At 36.2% G+C, this 21968-nt stretch overlaps 2 protein-coding genes across 2 annotated transcripts; both read left to right on the top strand.

Moving 5' to 3' along the window:
• Positions 1–3550: 3550 nt before the first annotated feature.
• Positions 3551–13646, top strand: rit1 (Ras-like without CAAX 1; the record flags this gene model as incomplete). Its single annotated transcript, XM_016563151.1, has 5 exons — positions 3551–3590; positions 5513–5569; positions 7934–8007; positions 10588–10779; positions 12658–13646. Coding segments are annotated over 5 exons (594 nt in total), but the record flags the coding sequence as incomplete, so codon positions are not given.
• Positions 13647–15189: 1543 nt separating this feature from the next.
• On the top strand, positions 15190–19888 carry pex11b (peroxisomal biogenesis factor 11 beta). Its single transcript, XM_016563114.1, has 5 exons — positions 15190–15468; positions 16092–16207; positions 17859–18060; positions 18469–18802; positions 19154–19888. Exons 1-5 carry the CDS (start codon positions 15410–15412, stop codon positions 19247–19249), a joined length of 807 nt encoding a protein of 268 aa, XP_016418600.1. The 5' UTR covers positions 15190–15409; the 3' UTR covers positions 19250–19888.
• Positions 19889–21968: the final 2080 nt, after the last annotated feature.

Below are 21968 nucleotides of genomic sequence, written 5' to 3'. Positions count from 1 at the left end.
ACCTGGCCTTTTCAATATTTGTAAGTGCAAGCAAGTTGTCTATGTATAATGTATAGTACAGTGTAATAACTTGTACTTTACATACCCAGCTTAATACTGCTCATTTCACTACATGATCTTCAGGGACATCTAACATAAAGTGTGAACTGTAATGCTTTTGAGGGCAAGATATCTGCATACTGCTGTGAGTTTATGCTAAATACAGTATGTTACACTAATGCTGACTTGTACTGTATGTTGAAGTTGTTAACACAATGAAATAAAATAAAAACTGATACACTAGATCAGACTTTCCACTCTTTCTCTGCTCTGAAGATGAATTAAAATCAAGTTGTAACTTGAGTTGTAATCTGTCGCCTACTCACCCCTTATTTTGCTCAATTTTCCAACCACAAATTTTCCATGATAAGGTGACAGATCCAAAAAATAGGAATAGCTTGCCAAGCAGAACTGTGACTGGTTCCATAAACTGTTTAGACAAGTCTTACAAGTTAGTCATCTAGGGCTTTTTTTAGTCAGATACGTAAAAATGTAGGTTGGTCTACTCTGAATCTGAAAAGTATAAGACTGTTTACCCCTTGCTAGTTGGTAAGACAAGTTCTTATGACACAGTCTAAACACAGTGGTTGTTTAAGCAACTGGCCACTGAGGATACATTACAAGAAAACTGCACAAACAAAAAAGTATTAGCATGTTTTTTTTTTTTTTTTGGACAAGCACCATGTTAATATATGGTATTTATTATAAAGTAGCCAACATTTGAGCACCACTTAAAGCAACTACATTTTTTACCTTGAAATATCAGTTTCAGAATCATTCTGATGGTACACTGACTGTAATAAGGCAAGTGGCTTCTGTTTCTTTCCCACGCTTCCCTCCAAACTTCTGTTTGTTAGCTTCTCTTCCTGTCTTCTGCGATGCCTTCATCTGACTGGTTTTTGAAGGCAGCATAGATTTATCCTTCGCTGTCTTTGATATCCCCCAATCCTGTGTGTTCAATTCTGTGTGCTAAAAAATAAAAATGGCATCTGAAAGTTGTGGTTGGTGGTTGTGTGTAAATGTAGGTTTTGACCAACTTTTTCTAGCGAGAAATTCATATTGTAGTAATTAAAGGGGTCATATGACGTTGCTAAAAAGAACATTATTTTGTGTATTTGGTGTAATGAAATGTGTTTATGCAGTTATTTTCCACATAATGTACATTATTGTTTCTTCTCTATGCCCCACCTTTCTGAAACGCGTCGATTTTTACAAAGCTCATCGGTCTGAAAAGCGAGGTCTGCTGTGATTGGCCAGCTATCCAGTGTGTTGTGATTGGCAACTCGCGTTTGAATCATCAGTGGCAAATTCTTTAAATATAAAAACGTACTTACAGGTTGTGAGTCATGAAGCGCCAGACTGTCTTTGCAAAGTTGGAATTGCCCCACTTTATAGAAACAGACACCGGCATTGTAGGCTACTGGTTCAGGAAACAATCCTTGTCCTCCATTACAGATCTTCTTTATGCACCAAGTGCTTGTAACACTCCAAAGAGAAAGCACTCCAAAGCATCATATGACCCCTTTAAATAGTCGCTTTACCACCAAAGCTCTCTCTCTCTATTTTGTTGTAGATCATTAAACCGTTATGCTCCCTCATAAGTCTGTCCAAAATCATTTTGTGAGGTACCTTCAGTGAGGCATCAAGTCAGCAGCCTAAGTTTTCGGACACAGCCTAACTAGTTTGGTGAGCGGGTATGAAATCCCACGAAATGAGCAGACTGATTTACGGCAACAATAATGCACCTGTATCCCTCTGGAGTTGTTCGGTCATTTTAGACCGGGAAAAAAAAAGGTTTGAAATTTTAAAAATCGCTACTTCATCGGAATGGTACGAAACTCAATGACTTTTATGGTAGTCGGCAAAAAAAAAATCGTGGACTTGATTCGAAAAAGCTCTGTGGTTGAAAAAAAAATAGTCACACTTGCATTGTTCGCAGTCAATACAGGGAATTTTACAGAGAATTTTTGGTGTGTACAACCTACAAATCATTCACGATCCAGACCCCCCCCCCAGTGGGAACTAGTGGGACTGTAAGGCAAAACATGTTTTTGCAAATACGTGAAATAAAATCAATAAAACACAGACACCAAGGAAGGGGTGACACTCTAAAACATCGAGAGTACAAAATAGATACACCTACTCAAACACACTCACACACACACACACACACACACAAAACACTATTATACACACAAAAATGAACGGGTCTGGCTGTAACAATATGGCAAAATTGAATAACTTAAATAAGAAGTTGAAATCAGATTGATTAACCTCTGATAAAACATTCCTGTTCATTTTTGTTACATTTTTGTTGAATTTTGATGTTATGCGTAACAAAATGTCTTTCTCTGTGTTCAGGTTTGACTGTAGTAAAATTAATGCAGAAACTGACATTTCAAACCATCATTTAAAAAACAAACAAACAAAAAAATCTAAACCTTTACAAAAAGTTGTCTTTGATAATGTCTAAATATAAATCCAAATCCACAACTTAATAAAAATAAGTATTTATGTCTAAAAACAACTAGAAAATGTATAGCCCTTTATATAGAGCTCTAGTGGCTAAACCATGGAATTTCAGATGTTTTTCTTTTTTTTACTCCCACCAGATCGAACTAATCTGCCTTCAAAAATGGGATCTTAAAGGCATTGTCTCTATTTTAACATACTGCCATAATTGAAAAGTAATATAAAAATATAATTTTATATTTTATAATTTTATAATTTTTTTTTTATTTTCAAAGGGGAAAGAATGATCATAATTATTGCATAAATATTAATTAGTACCATGAAATTCATTCAAAATACAAAAGAAAAATATTATTGAACAAAAATATATTAAATTAATTTTTCTGAAAAAAAAAAAAAAAGTTACATTTCAGGTGTTCGGTCACTTTTGACTGCGAGCAACACAAGTGTGACCCCCAAATGAACAATAACAGAGGGTTAACTGTAGGGGGCTCCAGAGTCGCAAGAATTACACAAAACTACATAAAGTTGCTTATTATTTAGTACTAGTATATATGCAACCATGACTGTACCATGCTACCAACACAGTATTTTAGCTACCACTGTCATTAAATCAAATTATACAACATAAAAAGGATTCAGAAAGCTTCTTACTATGGATATTATACAATATTCAACATTGTATTTCTCAATATATTTCTTTTTCTTTTTTGTATTTCTTTCTTTACACATGCACTTTATTACAATTTTACAGTAATAACAATAACTGTGGTAACTATATAATTGAACTATGTAAATGTATTCATTATATTTATGTTTCATTCTATAACTTACGTTACCATGGTAATATATCGTAAGCGTTACAGTTCGTCAATGGGCTGAATCAAAGTCCCTTTAAGTAGTCTTTGGCTCAATGTAACTCGGCGGGCTTTAGGACCCGTTCGCGCGCTGCTCCAGTCCTCCATGGCTTTGTATGTTTACAGTGAGATTGTATGGCAGGAATTTTCTAACATCAAATATTTAAACATCATTTGCGTCGACACAAACGTCCCAATGGAGACAGAGATCCTGTGACACAGGTAAGACACCATGTGACTCAGTCGGCTTCTAATCATAGCTTTATCATGTACAGAATCACACTTTTTGAAGCATAATGACTGTAACGGCGGCGGCTACTATGTCTCACTAGTTTATTTTATTTTAACGACTCAAGTGTTTGCTTTAATGCAACTCTGTCGCTTCATAAACGAGCCTGTTCATTCACATCGATGAACAATGTGGGCTGTTTTTAACTGCTTAAAACTTTACCTGTTAAAACTTTCGCAGGGTTTTTGGTGTTCACTAAAAGTTTATAAAATATACTTTGTTAATATAACTAATAAAGTTAGATTTATATATGTTTATGATGTATCCTCAGAAGTTCTGCATGTCGTCGACGCGTTGGGTCTATTAATAATATCACAAACTATGATTTCATTGCAGTTAATCTAGTTCTGTCGGTCTGTTCATTTCAAACTAGGTCATGAAATAACAATGCACTTCATCTTTGGGTGGTTTAAAATACTTTTTCTTGTGGTAATGCAAGTTTTCCTTTTCGACATTTTTAAACAAGTGGTTTCTTGGTGCGGCTGCCACTCAATGACACAAGGCCTTAATATTAAAATAATTTGCTTTTAGTGAAGTGAAGTGAAGTGAAGTGAAGTGACATGTGGCCAAGTATGGTGACCCATACTCGGAATTAGTGCTCTGCATTTATCCCATCCAAAGTGCACACACACAGCAGTGAACACACACACACCGTGAACACACACCCGGAGCAGTGGGTTTAGACATGTTCTAGTAACCATAGTTTCCGCCAACACACCATTGTTATTACGGTTAATGTTGTTAGTTACAATTAAAGTGTGGTGACTTGGCCAAAGTATAAGCCACCGCTGTCATCGAATTATATATAGGCTAAACAATAAATTGTCACAACTGTTTGAAAAAGATCCCACATTAATTATGATTTTACAGTACTTTGAAATGCTTACAACAAAATGGTCATCAAAGGGACATGCTTAGCCATAGGTAAAAGTAGATTTTTTTATTGGCTGCTTTATTTTCTACCAATTTTCTATGATGTAGCCTACATCATTTTTGCAACCTTGTCGTTTTCGTGTTGCCAAATTTTGTGACAAACGAATTATGATAAAAATGCAAAGAAACTAAAATAATTTTACTATTAAAATTATATAGATATATAAGACACACATACAAGATACATAATTAAAAAGAGCTGCTCAAAACTGAAAAACACCACTCAGCAGTGCTGTTTCATTGTCTAATATTATTTCCATGGAAAATCACGTAGATGGGCTGCAATATCTTTAGTTGGACCTCAGCACTACTTCCAGACAATTAAAGTGCACTAGTACAAAGTTAGTTGTTCCAATTTGGCAGACTTTAAGTATAACAGTTTAGTATACTAAAAGTACAATTGCAGGGTATTTTTATTAAGCACATAAATATGTAAATATATTTGTAGTATACTTAGCACAAAATAGATGTACCATAAAATAATGAAATAGTAATTCACTAGGGTGTAGAGAATTTTAAAATACATTTGATTAAAATTTTTACAGTCACAGGCAGGCAGACAATAAAAGTGTGGGTGTTGGCTCAGTGCTTCAGTCTGGTCGTTATGAAGGCGCAGGTGCCTAGCAACTTCCTTCCCCTCCAGGAGTCTGTTGCCTAGGAGATGAGCGGAGGTCACCTGGTGAGGATCTCATTGTTTGAGAGTGCACTGCAGAAGGTTCTTTAGGGTGACTGATATTCTCTCTTTATATCACTGTCTCCATGGGAACAGAGCAGAGAGCACATACAGAGCAAATACATGCTGACAGCAGGGTGTGTTTACTCCACATGAGGGAGAAGGGGGAGATGTTTACACTCTTCTCATTGAATTTCATGGTACCACAATTATGTAAGAACTCTGCTTGTCTTACTCTTTGTCTTGTAGCCATCATCATGCAGTTTATAAGTCACAGATTTCCAGAGGATCATGACCCTACTATCGGTAAGGAAATTATTCCTTTCCGTTATGAATTTCAGTCTAATTCTTTTTCCTATCCAAGTTTAAAAGAACAGTTTGTCCAAAAATGAAAATTTACTGAAATTTAGTCACCCTCAGGACACCCAAGATGTAGATGAGTTTGTTTCTTCATGGGAACAGATCGCTTTTAACTGTTTTTAAATTCCGGCTAAAATACAAGTCCTCTATCCATAATATTTCTTTCTCCAGTGATTTTGTCTAAATCAGGGGAGAAATAAGCACAGATCAAGCACCGTTTACAAGTGAAAACAATACAAAACCGTTCTAAACAAATATGTCAGTGGATTTTGATTGTGAGAGTATAACAGGACTTTTTTCACTGGAGGAAGCATTATTATGGATTATGGACTCATATTTTGGCCAGAAGCAAAGGTTTAACATAAAAACGTCTTAATGATGGATTTGTTTCTTACAAACACGCAGCTTTTCTCCTCACAAGACATTAATACAGCTTTCATTTTTTTTTCATTTTTGGGTGAACTGTCCCTTTAAATAGACTTCCCTTTCTTCAACTAAATTTTAAATTCCTAATTTCTTCCTTTGATTTTGGCATGAAATAATTTAGTGCGATTGACCCTTGTGCCTGATTTCTACATGCTCTTCCAGTGGTTTTCTTTCACTGTAGCAGTTATTGTGGTCAGACAGAGGGCTGGTTTCACAGCCTTAGACGTACAGTCACAGGCAGGCAGACAATAAAAGTGTGGGTGTTGGCTCAGTGCTTCAGTCTGGTCGTTATGAAGGCGCAGGTGCCTAGCAACTTCCTTCCCCTCCAGGAGTCTGTTGCCTAGGAGATGAGCGGAGGTCACCTGGTGAGGATCTCATTGTTTGAGAGTGCACTGCAGAAGGTTCTTTAGGGTGACTGATATTCTCTCTTTATATCACTGTCTCCATGGGAACAGAGCAGAGATGGTGTGGATTACTTGTGGATTATTGTGATGTTTTTATCAGCTGTTTGGACTCTCATTCTGACGGCACCCATTCACTGCAGATCATCCATTGCTGAGCAAGTGATGTAATGCTACATTTCTCCAAATCTGTTCAGATAGATAAACAAACTCATCTACATCTTGGACGACCTGAGGGTGAGTACATTTTCAGCAAATTTTCATTTTTGGATGAACTGTTCCTTTAATGTGCAACCTGTTTGAAAACAGTGATTTTTTTGGTAGTGGCACAGAAATGATACTTTTAAGTTGATGTCTAATTTATTTTTATGATGTAATAATTTGTATAATTTATCTAATATAATAATATTATCTAATAATTATCTAATAATATTATCTTATAATTTGTCTTTATGTAAACATCTATTATGTAAATTGGTTTATTTTTTACATGCCATGCTTATTTTCTTTCTTTTAATCTATTTATAGATAATCTATTTAAATCTATTTTCATAGATTTTTCTTGAGACTGTCAGGTGTTGTGTCTGTCTGTGTCTGTACAGTATTTAAAACTGTAATATTGTGAAATATCATTACAATTTAAATTAACTGTTTTCTATTTTAATATACTTTAAAATGTAATTTATTCCTGTGAGCAAAGCTGAATTTTCAGCATCATTACTCCAGTCTTCAGTGTCACATGATCTTCGATGTAGATGAGTTTGTTTCTTCATGGGAACAGATTTGGAGAAATGTTGCATTTCATCACTTGCTCACCAGTGAATGGGTGCCGTCAGAATGAGAGTCCAAAAACATCACAATAATCCACAAGTAATCCACACCAGTCCAGTCTATCAGTTAACGTCTTGTAAAGTGAAAAGCTTCATGTTTGTAAGAAACAAATCCATTATTATGTCACTTTTAACTGTTTTTAAATTCCGGCTAAAATACAAGTCCTCTATCCATAATATTTCTTTCTCCAGTGATTTTGTCTAAATGCTGAATTTTCAGCATCATTACTCCAGTCTTCAGTGTCACATGATCTTCAGAAATCAGTATAATATGCTTATTTGCTCCTAAAGAAAGATTTCTTAATATTATCAATGTTGAAAACAGTTGTGCTGCTTCATATTTTTGTGGATACCTGGAGTTTCCTTTTCAGGATTCTTTGATGAACAGAAAGATCAGCATTTATTTGAAATAGAATTTGCAAGAATATAAATGTCTTCACTATACAATGTCTTTATTGTCATTACTTTTGATTAATTTAATGCGTCCTTAAAAAAAGCCTTTGAATAGTAGTGCATCTTCTGTGTCTTTACTAAATATACCCCTAAATGTAACACAGATGTCCCTTCCCATTTAAGGGTTTTTTGTCTGTTAAGCTGTTTAATGTTGTTGCGATCTCTCATCAACCTTCATGCGTGTGTTTTTCTGTTCTTAGAGGATGCCTATAAAACACAGATCCGCATTGACGATGAGCCAGCAAACCTGGACATCTTGGACACAGCAGGACAGGTAGGCGGGAGAGGTGGTGTGATTAAAGAAGGACACATGGAAAACAAGACCAGAATCAGACCAACTGTGAAGTGCAAAACCTGTCTGTGGTAAACTGTGGTGCTCAACTTAACACTTTATTTTGCAGACTATAAGAAGGTCATTCTCCTTCAACCAAATGTGTCTCACTTCCCTTTTCCTGTCTCTGTCTTTGCGGTTGTCACTTCACAAGACACACAAACACACATCAGGCACGATGTTTCTTTCTCTTAATCAGCATCTTTTTCGTCATTGGATCACTCAGCATTGTTATAAAATACATTAGTCATCTTATCACGAGTTGTATGTAATGTTTAAGGTTCATTTGGGAACATTGTTGAAACATTCAAGTAGTGTTTCATAATGCATCTGTGGTATAATGTTGATTACGACGTAAACATTTTGACCAATCAACCAATCTAAACTGATCTCTTGGTTTTTTTAAAACAAACAAAAATCTGGTTTACAGGAATGCATTATGGTGCCAGAAATATAGCCACAAGACCTATACTCGATTGTATTTGAACAGGAGACTAATGTGGTAAAATTGCTTATTAACATTGTGTAAAGTTATATCCAATTAGGGCTGGGCAATATGGCCAAAAATATTATCACAATATTTTTTTCCATATCATATGATTTATCGCAATATTCATCTGTTAACTGTTAATGGGGAAGGAAATACTTTCCACGTGTTTGTTAGACGTAAAACAAAAAGGTGTCTAAAGAAATGAATTAATTAACTTGAACTGTTTGATCATTTTTAAAAAATGTAATCAAATGAAATTTATTCACAACATAACATTGCATTTTTATTGTCAAGCGTGCTGCACAACAGAACTGTATAAATGAATGAAAAAATACCTTGGTTGTATGATATTCCTTAAATTTGTAATATTTTTATTACTTTGAGATATTATTCTTTCTTAGTAGGCTATACAGTAGTAATCAGTGGTGGAAATGGCCAAAATTCACTGCAATTATAAAACCCTTTATAATCTATAATAACTAGGGATGTAACGATTAACTGCGAGCCGCTTGAAAATCGATTCAAATATGTGACGATTCAAATCGGTTGAGATGCTAAACAAATCGCGATTCAGTTAGGGTAGGAGTTTATATGAATGTATGTAAAATAGCAATAATTTACAAGTGCTGTATTAGTATATTATTATAGTGTTATATTTCAGTTTCACAAAGAAACATACAGTATTTTGTCCGAGCAATAATAAAAGGACACATTTAATTTATAATTTGTCTTAAATCTCATTTTGTAAAAAAATAATAATTGTGAATCGAATCGTGAAATCAAAATCGTGAATCGAATCAAATCAGTTAAGTGAATCGTTACATCCCTAATAATAACATTAAACTTTTCATATTTTCACTAAAACTTCTTGGATATCAAGACAGGCACCCTGCAATTCTGTCCAAATTAAAGATACATTGTGTTTAATACTACTACTAATAATAATAATAAAATGAAAGAATGATTTAGTAAAAAATGAGAATGATTAGTAATTGTCTCCAATTGGCCTGATTAGCTAAGCCCTCCATAAAAACACTTCTTATTAGTACAGTATTGCATGATTTGTAGATTATATTTAATAATTTACACTTTGCATAAACATTTGCAATTAGTTTGTAAAAGGTGACATTACATTCTTCAGGACTTTACGCTTATATTTCTTTTTAGGAGCGCTAGTGCTCTTAACACAGTCAAAAATTTAGGAGCTCCTTCTGATCAATGACAGAAATGAACCTTCCCATTATGAGGCGATATTTGACTCCTTAAAGTGATTTACAGGGGCTTTTTTTACCTTTGTAATTCCATTTTTTTGAAACTTTTTCACAATTTTTAATTAAACAATAAATTCAATTAAAATAATAAGACACAACCAGGAAGAATAAGTTACCAGTCAAATGAAATCAGTATCAACAATTCATCTTTGCAACAATTTATCTTTTTCCTTAATGCACACAAATGTGGCATTAAGGAATATTTACAGACTGGTTAACGAGGCTCAGAGGTGGCATGAATGCATTTAAATAAAAAAAAATCTTATTTTTTTAAATTATAAACTGCGGTACGTTTATGTACAGATTGCGTTCGTAGGTCTTTGCTTTGAGTTTCAGTGTGTGTTTGACGGTAGTTTTTTCTCAAATGAAACTGTGTAAAGCTGGTGAAGTGACTCAGAGATTGAAGTTCATGTGTTCATGTCCTCATATATTGAGATGCAGACTTTGAAAACATTGAGCGTCTCATGAGTTTGAGTTTGTGTATCAGACGAATCCACGCCATTCATTCACACAGAGACACACAGAACATGCAGATTTATTAGAGACATGCACTGACTGGCTGTTGTCACTTTTATTTCTGCTGTGTGATAGACTGAGCTTCTCATAATCGACATAAAAAAATAGTGTTTTATTGCCCAGCCCTAATCTTTCTGCTCCTGTCATGACCTTGGAAATCTGATAAATCCTGTAATTTTGCATGATTATATGTACAAAGATACAAGACAGTGAGTTTGTAAAGAAGATCTCTTTGTTTGAAACCAGGCGGAGTTCACAGCCATGCGTGATCAGTACATGCGAGCGGGTGAAGGTTTCATCATCTCATACTCCATCACGGACCGCCGCAGTTTCCAGGAGGCTCGCCACTTCAAGCAGCTGATCTACCGCGTGCGGCGCACCGTCGACACCCCCGTCGTGCTGGTGGGAAACAAGTCTGATCTGGTCCATCTCAGACAGGTGAGACGCTTTACCTGAAACCCCTGAACCTCAGAAATATTCACCCCCTTCTGACTCTATTGCATAATATTGCGTAACGTTATTGAACTATGATGCATCCCATTCAAAATACTCCGTTCAGACCCTGATTAGCTTGTTCAGGTGTGTTTGATTAGGGTTGAAGCAAAACTCTGCAGGGCTGCGGCTCTCCAGGACCGACGTTCGCCACCTCTCCTATAGTCTATAATGTGACATTTTAGCAGTTATATACCACTGTGATGACTTATTTTTATAGGCCAACCTTTAAGTTAACATCACCCTGATTCCCTCGACAAAAACCTAATGGGATTTTGGATTATTGCGGAAAATAAGCTCTGTGACCCACAAAAGTTTGAAGCCTGTTTGAATTTTCAAGCATAAACGCAGTAAAAAGCTAAATGTAGGCTGTAAATGAACTACAGCATGGTCACATGACTTAAAGACTGGGACATCCTTCAAAAAATCATGTATACAGCCAATGATAACCTTTGCAAGTTTATCTTTTTTTAAAAGATAAATTCACGAGTTTATCTGTTCAGTGTCCACAACAACCAATGTAGTCTCATTTATACACTTGTTATCAACCAACTTTTTCAAGACAAGTAAAAGCTTTACTTTACTGATGTATTTTATGTCATGGAATAAAACATACAAATGTCTTGAGCTTGTGTGAACTACAGACCTTATTTCAGGCATTTAACCAAAAACCCATTCATAAAACCTAATGACTTCTAGACAGTGGAGCCAGAAGTGCTAAAATGCAACTTGTTGCTAGGTTTTGACCTACAAAGATACACCATCCCTGCAGCACTTTATAGCATTGGTGCATATTTGTTGGTGGTTCATGGTCTGGATTTTGACAAGGACTACAACCTGTTTGGTTTTAAGTAATTTTTCAAAGTCATTGCCCTGAAGGTCTTTTTTTCTGTTCTAAGCTCCAACCATTTTCCTTCTCTCTTTATGATGTCTCCGTTCCCTGCCACAGGGACGAATCCCTAATGCACAGTGCTGCCACCTCCATGCTTCACTGTAGGGCTGATGTCTCATTGTGATGTCTCACAGTTTAGCGTTGTGCCGTCTGAGAAGAACAGACTCTTCCTGGTCTTCACATGCCTTTGGGCAAACGCTAGTCAAGATAGCACGAGCTCCTCAATCTTTAGTACCATCCAGACAGTTTCTCTCATCTGTAACTTCTACAGAGTCGCCGTAGGTGATCTTGCAAATGTTATCATTGGCTGTATACATGATTTTGAAGGTCTGTTCACATTCAAAGTTGTGCTGCATTTCTTTAGCGATAGGCTGCACTGTGTGTGCATTTGGAGATCTGAAGTGTCTTGAAAATATGTGTACATTTTTAATGTACCTTGTTCTAGATAGTGGTTGTGTGAAATTAACATTAACGTAGATTAATAAATGCTGTGATAGTATTTTTGTTGTTAATTCATAATTCCTAATGTAATAATTAATGTTAACAAATTAAATCTTACTGTAATGTGTTACCGTGATGCTGTTAGTTACTACATTTATTAGTAATTTAGGTCCATCAAAAGGCTATAATTATTGATGCATTAATTGCATTAATTTGCAATGATGCATTAATTTGATCAAAAGTGACAAAGACATTTATAAGGTTGCAGAATATTTCTTTCTACAATGGTTCTCAAAAACTATTGCGCATCACAACTGTTTTCAGCATTGATAATAATCAGAAAAGTTTGTTGAGAGAATAATAAATGTGCAAATAAATGACCCACTATTTGTGCACATCTAATCATTATCTAATGTTGGAGACGTACTAGTCACAAGCGAAATGAAGCCGCTTAGACTGAAGGGCTGTTTGTTTCGTCTTCACACATTCAGGTGTCTGTGGAGGAGGGCAAACAGCTGGCGAGGGAGTTCCAGTGCCCCTTTTTTGAGACCTCCGCGGCGTTCCGCTATTACATCGACGATGTGTTTGCTGCACTGGTGCGTCAGATCCGCCAGCACGAGGCCGAGATGGTGCGGGGCGGCGAGAGGAAAACCCGGCGCAGCCACTCCTTCTGGAGCCGCCTTAAAGCCCCCTTCCATAAGAAACAGCAGTCCGAGCACTGAGAAGAAGGGCATGTTGGGATACCGTGGCCTTCTCACCTGCAGCTGTGTTAGTCCCATCTCCCTCAGATGGTTTGAGAACTGCATTTATAGTTTCTGTCTTGATTGTTTGCAATGATGCACTCCCAATCATTTCAGTTAGACCGAACCCTCACTGTGCAGGACACACTCACTGTCGTCATTTGGGACGTGGACTGATTTACTGATGTTAGAGATTATGAAAGAAATATTAAACTTGACAGTAGTTATTATGTTTCATTTTTGGACAGCATTATACTTTGTGAAGGTGAATGTCGGGGGGAATGTTGTACCTCATATTTTAACGGATGGGAATGTAAGAAGGACGTGCTACATGTGTTTTTTTGAAAAGGTCACGTCAGACACGGGTCAGAGGTTTGCTTGTTGGAAAAAAACGAAGGTCGAATGAGTTTAAGAGAGCAGACAGCATGGGGTGCAGAGTGGAGAGAAAGAAAAGAAAGCCACGTGTTGCAGGGTGAGTAAATAGGCAAGGGTTTATGGTAGAAATATTAATCTGCCGGTATAATGAGTACTGTAAACCAATTTGTTAGACACATTTTAAAAAACCCTTGCTGTAGTTGCTTTAGCTTCTTCTCAAAAACTGGGTGAATAACATGTCCAGGTCACATTTCACCCATTTTTTAATATATATATTTTTTTAAATAAATAATTAATAAGATGGGATGCATTGCAAAATATTTTCATTATAACTGGAAGCACATTTTCCCCTCAAATTCTCTTAAAATTAGTGGAATGTTTTACTTTTGAGTTTTCATTATTCACGAATTTTCATTAGATCATCGTAACTGTAATACAGTAATATTTTTACCATTTAAATAATATATATTTTTCATTAATCAGTAATGAGAGTTTTTTTATGGTAATGCAAATTTAACAGTGGGGTTGCTTTATTGTCATGAAAATAATGCAAAACAATGCTCCTAAAAATGCACTCTTCTTAAATCAAAATAGAATTTATTTTATAATAGAATTGATAATATTTTGACCTGAAGTATGACTTGGACAAGTGAGATTCAATCAACTAGAATGTGTTTGATGGAAAATACACTGTATGAATGATTATTATTATTATTATTATTTTTTTTTTAATCTTGCTGAGCAATATTCGGGTCCACCTTTAAGCACATTTAACAGACTGACCAACTTGATTATGATGGAAAACAAAATAGTTTCCTTTTTACACAGGGTCATTTTTATTCCAGTGGTTTCTGTAGTCGGTGTGTAGGAAGTGAAAGACCTTAATGTGGCGTATGATGTGGATTTCCTCTCTTACACATGCTGTGCACTTACTACGCATCAACTTTGAATAGTATGTCTGTTCGTTTGGGCATTTCATGCAAATTCATGGCATTGTTTTTCTTGTGATTATTAGATTTTTTATTTTTAAGCAGAATGGGTTTACTATATTATCCTTTATTTATTGTCATCAGAGATTCTCAAATAAAATCCACTTTACCAATCTATAACAGTCTGATTTTTATTATTATTAGCCTGATGATTTATTGTAGCTGGAGTTATTATCAGTAATATTAAATATATTAGTAATATTAAATTTATACCTTTTAATTTATTGGCGACCCCTGGTGGTTGTTTTTATTGTTAGTCGCCAGAAACCATCAGTAAATTCATTGAACTTTTGTTGTCGTTACATTTTAAAGTTATATAGTCTCTTACAAAACAAACTGACAATATTCGGTTATTTTTGTGCATTCTCATTACAAATGAAACACATCAGTCAAAACGTGATTCACTGTTATACAAAGACAAAGTTTATTCAAACGCGAACACGCGGGCGTGTCCCTCTTCGGATGCCGTACGCGGATTAAAGTGTCAGAGCGACAATTTTATTTTTAAGCAGAATGGGTTTACTATATTTTCCTTTATTTATTGTCATCAGAGATTCTCAAATAAAATCCACTTTACCAATCTATAACAGTCTGATTTTTATTATTATTAGCCTGATGATTTATTGTAGCTGGAGTTATTATCAGTAATATTAAATATATTAGTAATATTAAATTTATACCTTTTAATTTATTGGCGACCCCTGGTGGTTGTTTTTATTGTTAGTCGCCAGAAACCATCAGTAAATTCATTGAACTTTTGTTGTCGTTACATTTTAAAGTTATATAGTCTCTTACAAAACAAACTGACAATATTCGGTTATTTTTGTGCATTCTCATTACAAATGAAACACATCAGTCAAAACGTGATTCACTGTTATACAAAGACAAAGTTTATTCAAACGCGAACACGCGGGCGTGTCCCTCTTCGGATGCCGTACGCGGATTAAAGTGTCAGAGCGACAAAAACATCAAGTGCAACAGAGCAAGTATGCCACATAATTCCAGCACCAGACTACAGACAGAAGTGCGTATTCTCTGACAACATAAAGGACCTTCACGGTGAGCTTGTTTAACGTGTGTCTGGCCGTGAATCTGAGCGAAGAGGCGCATAAAGGACGCACAGGCCCGGAGAGTGTGTGATGATGGAGTCGTGGGTGAGATTCAGCGCGCAGAGTCAAGCCAAAGAGCGCGTGTTCAGGTAAACAAACACTCGCTCAGTGCAGTGCATGCTCACTAGTTAGTTTCCGTGACAGCAGGAGGTTTGCAGCCTATCTAGAGACTCGCGAGTGCTGCATTGGAAGTTGTGCTCATTGATACCGTTTTTGTTTTCAGCTACTTTACAATTAGTAGTATTAAGTACAGTATCAATCACGTTTTAGGCCATAGTTAGTATTTATTAAAGTGCCTCTGAGTACCATGTGAATATTGTTTATGGATATGAAATCCAGTCAGTACCATGTCAAAATTAACACCTTAAATACTTCAATATGTGTAATCATATTATAAGGGATTATCTAGTTATTAAAGCAACGTTTACTGGGAAAGAACCAGCATATGTTTAAGTAACCAGGCATTTGAGCGCTGATGCCATGATATAGTGTGTTTTTGTGAGTTGATGCATGCAACAATTTCTCAATATTACTGTTTTTTCTGTATTTCTGATCAAGTAAATGTTGCCTTGATGAGCAGAAGAGACTTCTTTATAAAACATTATAAATCGTACTGATCCCAAACTTTTGAATGGCTGTGTAAGTGTTCTGATGCTTATTGGAGCCGTGTAATGTGAATGCTGATTTTCATTCATTGATTGTGTTTGAGCAGGGCTGCCCAGTACGCCTGCACACTGCTGGGTTACACGCTGCAGAAGGGAGGAGCGAGAGCAGAGCTGCTGAACACCATCAAACAGCTGGAAGCTCACACGAGCCTGACCAGAAAATGTACGTTTACGATCTCCTGCTGAAGTCAGTGGTCAGGAGAATCAGGGTTGGGCACTACAAACTCCCTTTTGATTTATGCGTTACAATTTGAATTAACAGGATGCTGAACTGGGAATGGCAGGAGAGTGATTTACTGAATTGCAATTTAAAGCAGAGCAATCGTACATTTTCAGAAGAGAAAGTCCAACGCAGGTTTTGCAGAAAAATATAAGTAGTAATATAATTAAACCTCAGAGACGGAGCGTAGCAGAATTGCAACATATGCACACAGCAGTTAAACAATACTTGCTTTTCACTGAAAATGGGTAAAAATTCTGCATAGCAGCAGCTGACACTTTGACATTTATTTTTTATATTATAAGTTCCAATGGGAAAAAATTGCATTATATTTTTGCATTTTACAGTGGTTAAATTTTTAAAAAAAATTCTATTGCTCATTGTTTTAAAAAAGGTTATAAAAAATGTCAATAATTATCGATTCCGAACGATATGAAACATCATTTCGTTGATAAATTCTGGCGGTAGCACTTTTAGCTGTAGCTTAGCATAGATCATTGAATCTGATTAGACCGTTAGCATCTCGCTCAAAAATGACCAAAGAGTTTCTATATTTTTCTTATTCAAAACTTGACTCTTCTGTAGTTACATCGTGTACTAAGTCCGACAGAAAATGATATTTCGCAGCGCCTGAAAATAGGCTAACTTCCGTCAACATAAACAACGTTACCACCTGCTTGCACAGGGAGTGTGCTGGGGGCTATTTCCAGGCGCTGCGTAATATCATTGCGCCTGCTGCACCCATGGTACGGCAGCAAAGTTCCTTGATTATTACGCCGGAATGAGAGTATAGTTCCTAGCCATATCGGCCAAACTCTTTGGTCATTTTTGAGCGAGATGCTAACGGTCTAATCAGATTCAATGATCTATGCTAAGCTACAGCTAAAAGTGCTACCGCCAGACCCGGAGATCGGCTGAATGGATTCGAAAACGGTAAAACTCAACTGTTTAACTCCAGGGGAGTTGGAAAATTAGCCTATTTTGTTTTGTGAAAGACTGTTCCTTTAACCTTTGAACATTAAAAAACATTAATAAAATTTGAGAGTATTTTTAAAGAACGCAACACTGGACTATTGTTCTCACAGTGAAGCTAATTCAATGAATGCTACAAACATCATTCCAGTTTTTTTCAGCTTTTTCACCAGTATTTTCTTATTTATATGACAACATGTGTTTTAATTAAGTGGTATTAAAATGAATGCATTAATCTTACAATATGCTTTGATATGAATATTTATTGCAGTCTTTATACTCTACTGAAATTTCTAATCTTTTCATGGCTCTATCATGTGTCCTTACTGGCAGTTTCCCCCATATTATACCCCAATGCAAGTTTTGCCTAAAGGAACTTTTTTTTAATTTTTATAACTAATGGTTCCTAAATGCATGTTATAAAATATCATGACAGTAACATAGCAAATACATAGCTTGAGTCTCTGAGGGTTAATTTAGACTGATTGTACCTCTTATTACTAATATTAATTAGTGACGTGGTTCCATTAAGTGACTCCTGATGCCTAATCTCTTTACAGTCCCAGGATGTGTTTATGTTGATTGATTGATTGAGTCTGCCTGCCTGTGTGTTTTGTGTCAGTGATGCGGTTGGGGAACTCGGCTGAGGCTCTGGAAGCAGCCAAACGCACCATGCATCTGTCAGACTGTGTGCTGCGGCTCTGCATCACTGTGGCCCATTTGAACAGAGCCATGTATTTTGCCTGTGATAACGTACTGTGGGCCGGCAAAACGGGACTGCTGCCTGAACTGGACCAAAACAAATGGAGCCAGAGGTCGTTTAGGTGAGTTCTAGATTCATTTGTTTTCTTCGCAGAAGTCAACAGATTTTACTAATAGACTTACCAAGCTTTGTGTAAAAATAACATCATAATGCTGCCATCTTCCTGAAGTCGTTATTATTTTATCTGTAATTCGGCTCTGAATCTCAGGTGAAAATGATCATTTTGACTCTCCTCTACAAAATGGTGGATTACTCCGTAAATACACATCTTTGACATTTAATATTTTGGCTAATATATATATATATATATATATATATATATATATATTAGCCAAAATATTAAATGTCAAAGATATCAAAATGATTTACTAACAATATATGGAGATGGTTGCATTTATTTGTAATATTTTGAGCACAGCATGCAATTCACAATTTAATAACCCGACTTTCTCTCACTTCCTGTAAACAGATACTACTTGTTCGCACTCATCCTCAATCTAACGCGAGACGCGTATGAAATCCGTCTGCTAATGGAGAGAGAGTCCCGCAGCAGTTCAGCTAAAAGCTTTACCTCCAGTCCGTCTCCCCTCACGCCGAGCCCAGAGAACGGAGGAGAGTTCCCTCTGACCCCGTCGCCCTCCTCAGCGCTGTCTCCTCTGCCGCCCCTCCCCATGATCTCAGCCAGACTCAACAAGCAGTTCCAGCTCCTGATCACGGTGCTGCGCAACAACCCTCCGCTGCTCCTGGACCTGCTGAAGAACCTGTGTGACGTCTTCATCCCGCTGGACCGGCTGGGCCTGTACCCCACGGGCTCGGTATATATATATATGTGTGTGTTTTTTTTTCATAAGCTGTATCTTAAACTATAACTTTTTATTGAACATAAAGCATTTTTTTGTGTCAAATTTGCTAATCAAACGTTATTGTACAGGGATACTGTTGAGTTCTGATTACAAAATTGTAAAAATTTGATCCTGACCCCGTCGCCCTCCTCAGCGCTGTCTCCTCTGCCGCCCCTCCCCATGATCTCAGCCAGACTCAACAAGCAGTTCCAGCTCCTGATCACGGTGCTGCGCAACAACCCTCCGCTGCTCCTGGACCTGCTGAAGAACCTGTGTGACGTCTTCATCCCGCTGGACCGGCTGGGCCTGTACCCCACGGGCTCGGGCTTTGTGGGGGCCTGCGGCCTCACGTCCTCTATCCTGTCCATCCTCACTATAGTTCACCCCTGGCTCAAACTCAAGCCCTGAGTCACAGGGCAGAACTACCTGTCCTGTGGCTTTATTTCTGAAGAGAACCTCTCTTCAGCTTGTGTAGATAGTGGAAAGGAGAATGTTTGTCCTTCATTCCAGTTTAATTTACCTGACCTGATCTGATTAAAAACAAACAAAAAGCCCTGTTTAACAGTAATTTCAGTCTGTAGGCCTTAATAGGCCTATCTCTTATTATTTTGCATTCTAGGCTCATTTTGAGGAAAAAGTATGTGCTTTCTGCAAATGTAATTGTGCAAGTGTGATTGTGTGTTTTTTTTTTTTTTTTTTAAGTCTGAAAATGTCCTAGTCTGGCCACATTTTAAGTTATTCCTCTCATGTTACCCCATATAATGTTGTAGTTTTCAGAATGGGGGTGTTCAAGTGCTCTTGCAATTCAGCACAGAACTACTTGTAAACTTACTTTCATAATCATAATTTTCTCCTGATGGTGAATCCCATTAAGAAATGTCAGGGTTACATTTCACCCCAAAATCAATGGAAAATCTGCATAAATGAAATCTAATACAACAAATATGTGACCTTTACAAATGTACATTACAATTAAAATAATTGTATTTTAGTAATAATAATATAGCTTTACAAGATTCAAAATGTCACAGCAAAAATATATATATACACACAATAGATATTTTAAAATCTATATCCATGTTTAAAGCTGTTTCTTGTTTTTCTGGAGTTGTGAACTTCTGTAATTTGTTACCAAACTCATTTCAAAACTAGTACTTTAAATTTTTTGCCGTGATTAATAAATTACCAACCAAAAAGGTTTTTTTAAGAAGTGATAAGGATTAACTAACGATTAAGAAGTGATGTATGTTATCAACTGATATTTGCTTAATTTATCTCATAACTGAATCAAAACTACATCACTGACAGTGCTATAATGCAGATTTTTTTTTTTTAAATGTATGTATACATGACCTATAGAGTTTTATGTAACATAACCATATTTGGAAACTTATTGAATGTTAATGCTATGCATCACTGGGGTTACTGAATGGTGACATGATGGAGCTGTGAATCTAACTTTTAAAATAAAAAATGCCTTGAATTTTATTCTCTACTCTGATTTTTCCTCATATCCCATGTGCATTAATTAGGAGCTCACTCATTGTATACAACGTCAGCAAATTAGAAACTTCTTGAACTTTCTGTCAAGAATCAAGGCTATTATTTGCAGCCTCCCAATGATTCATCTGTTCTGTTCTGGTGTGGAATCACTCATGTGCTTGCAGTCGTCTTGCTGTGCCGCATCTCACCACTAGAGGGAAACACAACTCTACATTTACTTGTCGGCATCTTTCTGTTAAGGTGACCAGATTTCTAAAATAAAATCCTAGCTCAGTGTATATAATAAATAAATATATATAATAAATATAATAAAATATAATTTAAATCTCACTTATTATCTATGAATTAAAAATGAGGGACAATATGTTTTTGTTTTTAATTGTTGAGGGTTCCATATAATATCATAATAATATAATGATATTTGCAAACTGACCTTAGCTTTAGGCTAATACAATTCACCAAAAATAACTATGAAAAATGAAAAATAACGACTTTATTCAACAATTCATCTCCACATCACCGTAGCGCCGTGGAGAATATCCGCTTAACGCAAGCAGCGTACGCTATTCTGTGTCAGCCGTGCCACAAGGATGCGCTGTTTTTATTCAAATCAAAGCGTAAATACATGTAGAAAACGTATTCTTGTGTCGTGGCTGACGCAGAAGAGTGTATGCTGCGTTCAAGTCCTCCTGGGACGTTCGTACTTACGCACAAGATGGCGGTGTACCTTCTTTTAATAAATTACAAGAAAATACAACAGGGTCTGTTAACTCTGCTTATAGAAAATGAAGAGCAAAGAATTCGCATCAGGTGTGTTTTGCGTTTTTAATATTTTTAAAAAGTAATTTATGAAGCCACTTTAATCTGTATTGCATTAAAACTTGTTATTAATTGTTATATTACAATCCTGCCAGATTCAAAAAGCTTATTTTTTGTAAATAAAAAGCCTGACAATGTCACTGCTTAATACCTATAAGTATTGTGATTTATGTTTTACTTTGGCAATCTTTATAGGACAACTAAACTATCAATTTAAACAAAAATTTACCGTCAACCACAGACGTTGCATCCATCGATTCCGCCATGTTTCTCATTGACACGCCCCCAACTCGGAAACTCGGGGCTTAAAGAAAATTTAGAGTTTCCCACTCGTAACAACGACTTTGTGGTGGCGTTATTTACTTGGCAGTCTATGGGACAGTCACAAGCCTCCCGGTTTTCATCTAAAATATCTTAAATTGTGTTCCGAAGACAAACTAAGCTTTTACGGGTTTGGAACGACATGTGGGTAAGTGATTAATGACAAAATGTTCATTTTGGGGTGGAGTAACCCTTTAAGATAGATAACGATGGCTGCATTTGAATTTGCATACTTCCCCACTATTATAGAAGGTGAAAAACAGAATGTGACAAAAGAAGTATGTCCAAATTCACAGTACTCATAAAAGAGTAGGCCAAAAGTACCTGGATAACCTACTACTTCCGGCATGAAGTGTGCATGCGATGCAAAGCCACTGGAAGGCAAGCCTGCATTCATAAATTCATAAATTGCAAAACACTGTCCTGAACGAAGGTTATTAGTAATTAAAAGTAAAAAAAAAAAGGATTTAGAAAAACATACTAA

The sequence above is a fragment of the Sinocyclocheilus rhinocerous genome, unplaced genomic scaffold, assembly GCF_001515625.1.
Source record: "Sinocyclocheilus rhinocerous isolate Xijiao unplaced genomic scaffold, SAMN03320098_v1.1 scaffold1281, whole genome shotgun sequence".
In the NCBI taxonomy this organism is placed as follows: domain Eukaryota; kingdom Metazoa; phylum Chordata; class Actinopteri; order Cypriniformes; family Cyprinidae; genus Sinocyclocheilus; species Sinocyclocheilus rhinocerous.
This window is presented reverse-complemented; position numbering and strand designations above follow the sequence as displayed.

What these genes read in the sequence shown, in the direction of transcription:
- pex11b (XM_016563114.1), top strand. Translation starts at nt 15,410, where the DNA reads ATGATGGAGTCGTGGGTGAGATTCAGCGCGCAGAGTCAAGCCAAAGAG. An exon ending in GCCAAAGAGCGCGTGTTCAG is followed by an intron (nt 15,469 to 16,091) that starts GTAAACAAACAC and finishes GTGTTTGAGCAG; the next exon opens with GGCTGCCCAGTACGCCTGCA. An exon ending in CACGAGCCTGACCAGAAAAT is followed by an intron (nt 16,208 to 17,858) that starts GTACGTTTACGA and finishes GTTTTGTGTCAG; the next exon opens with TGATGCGGTTGGGGAACTCG.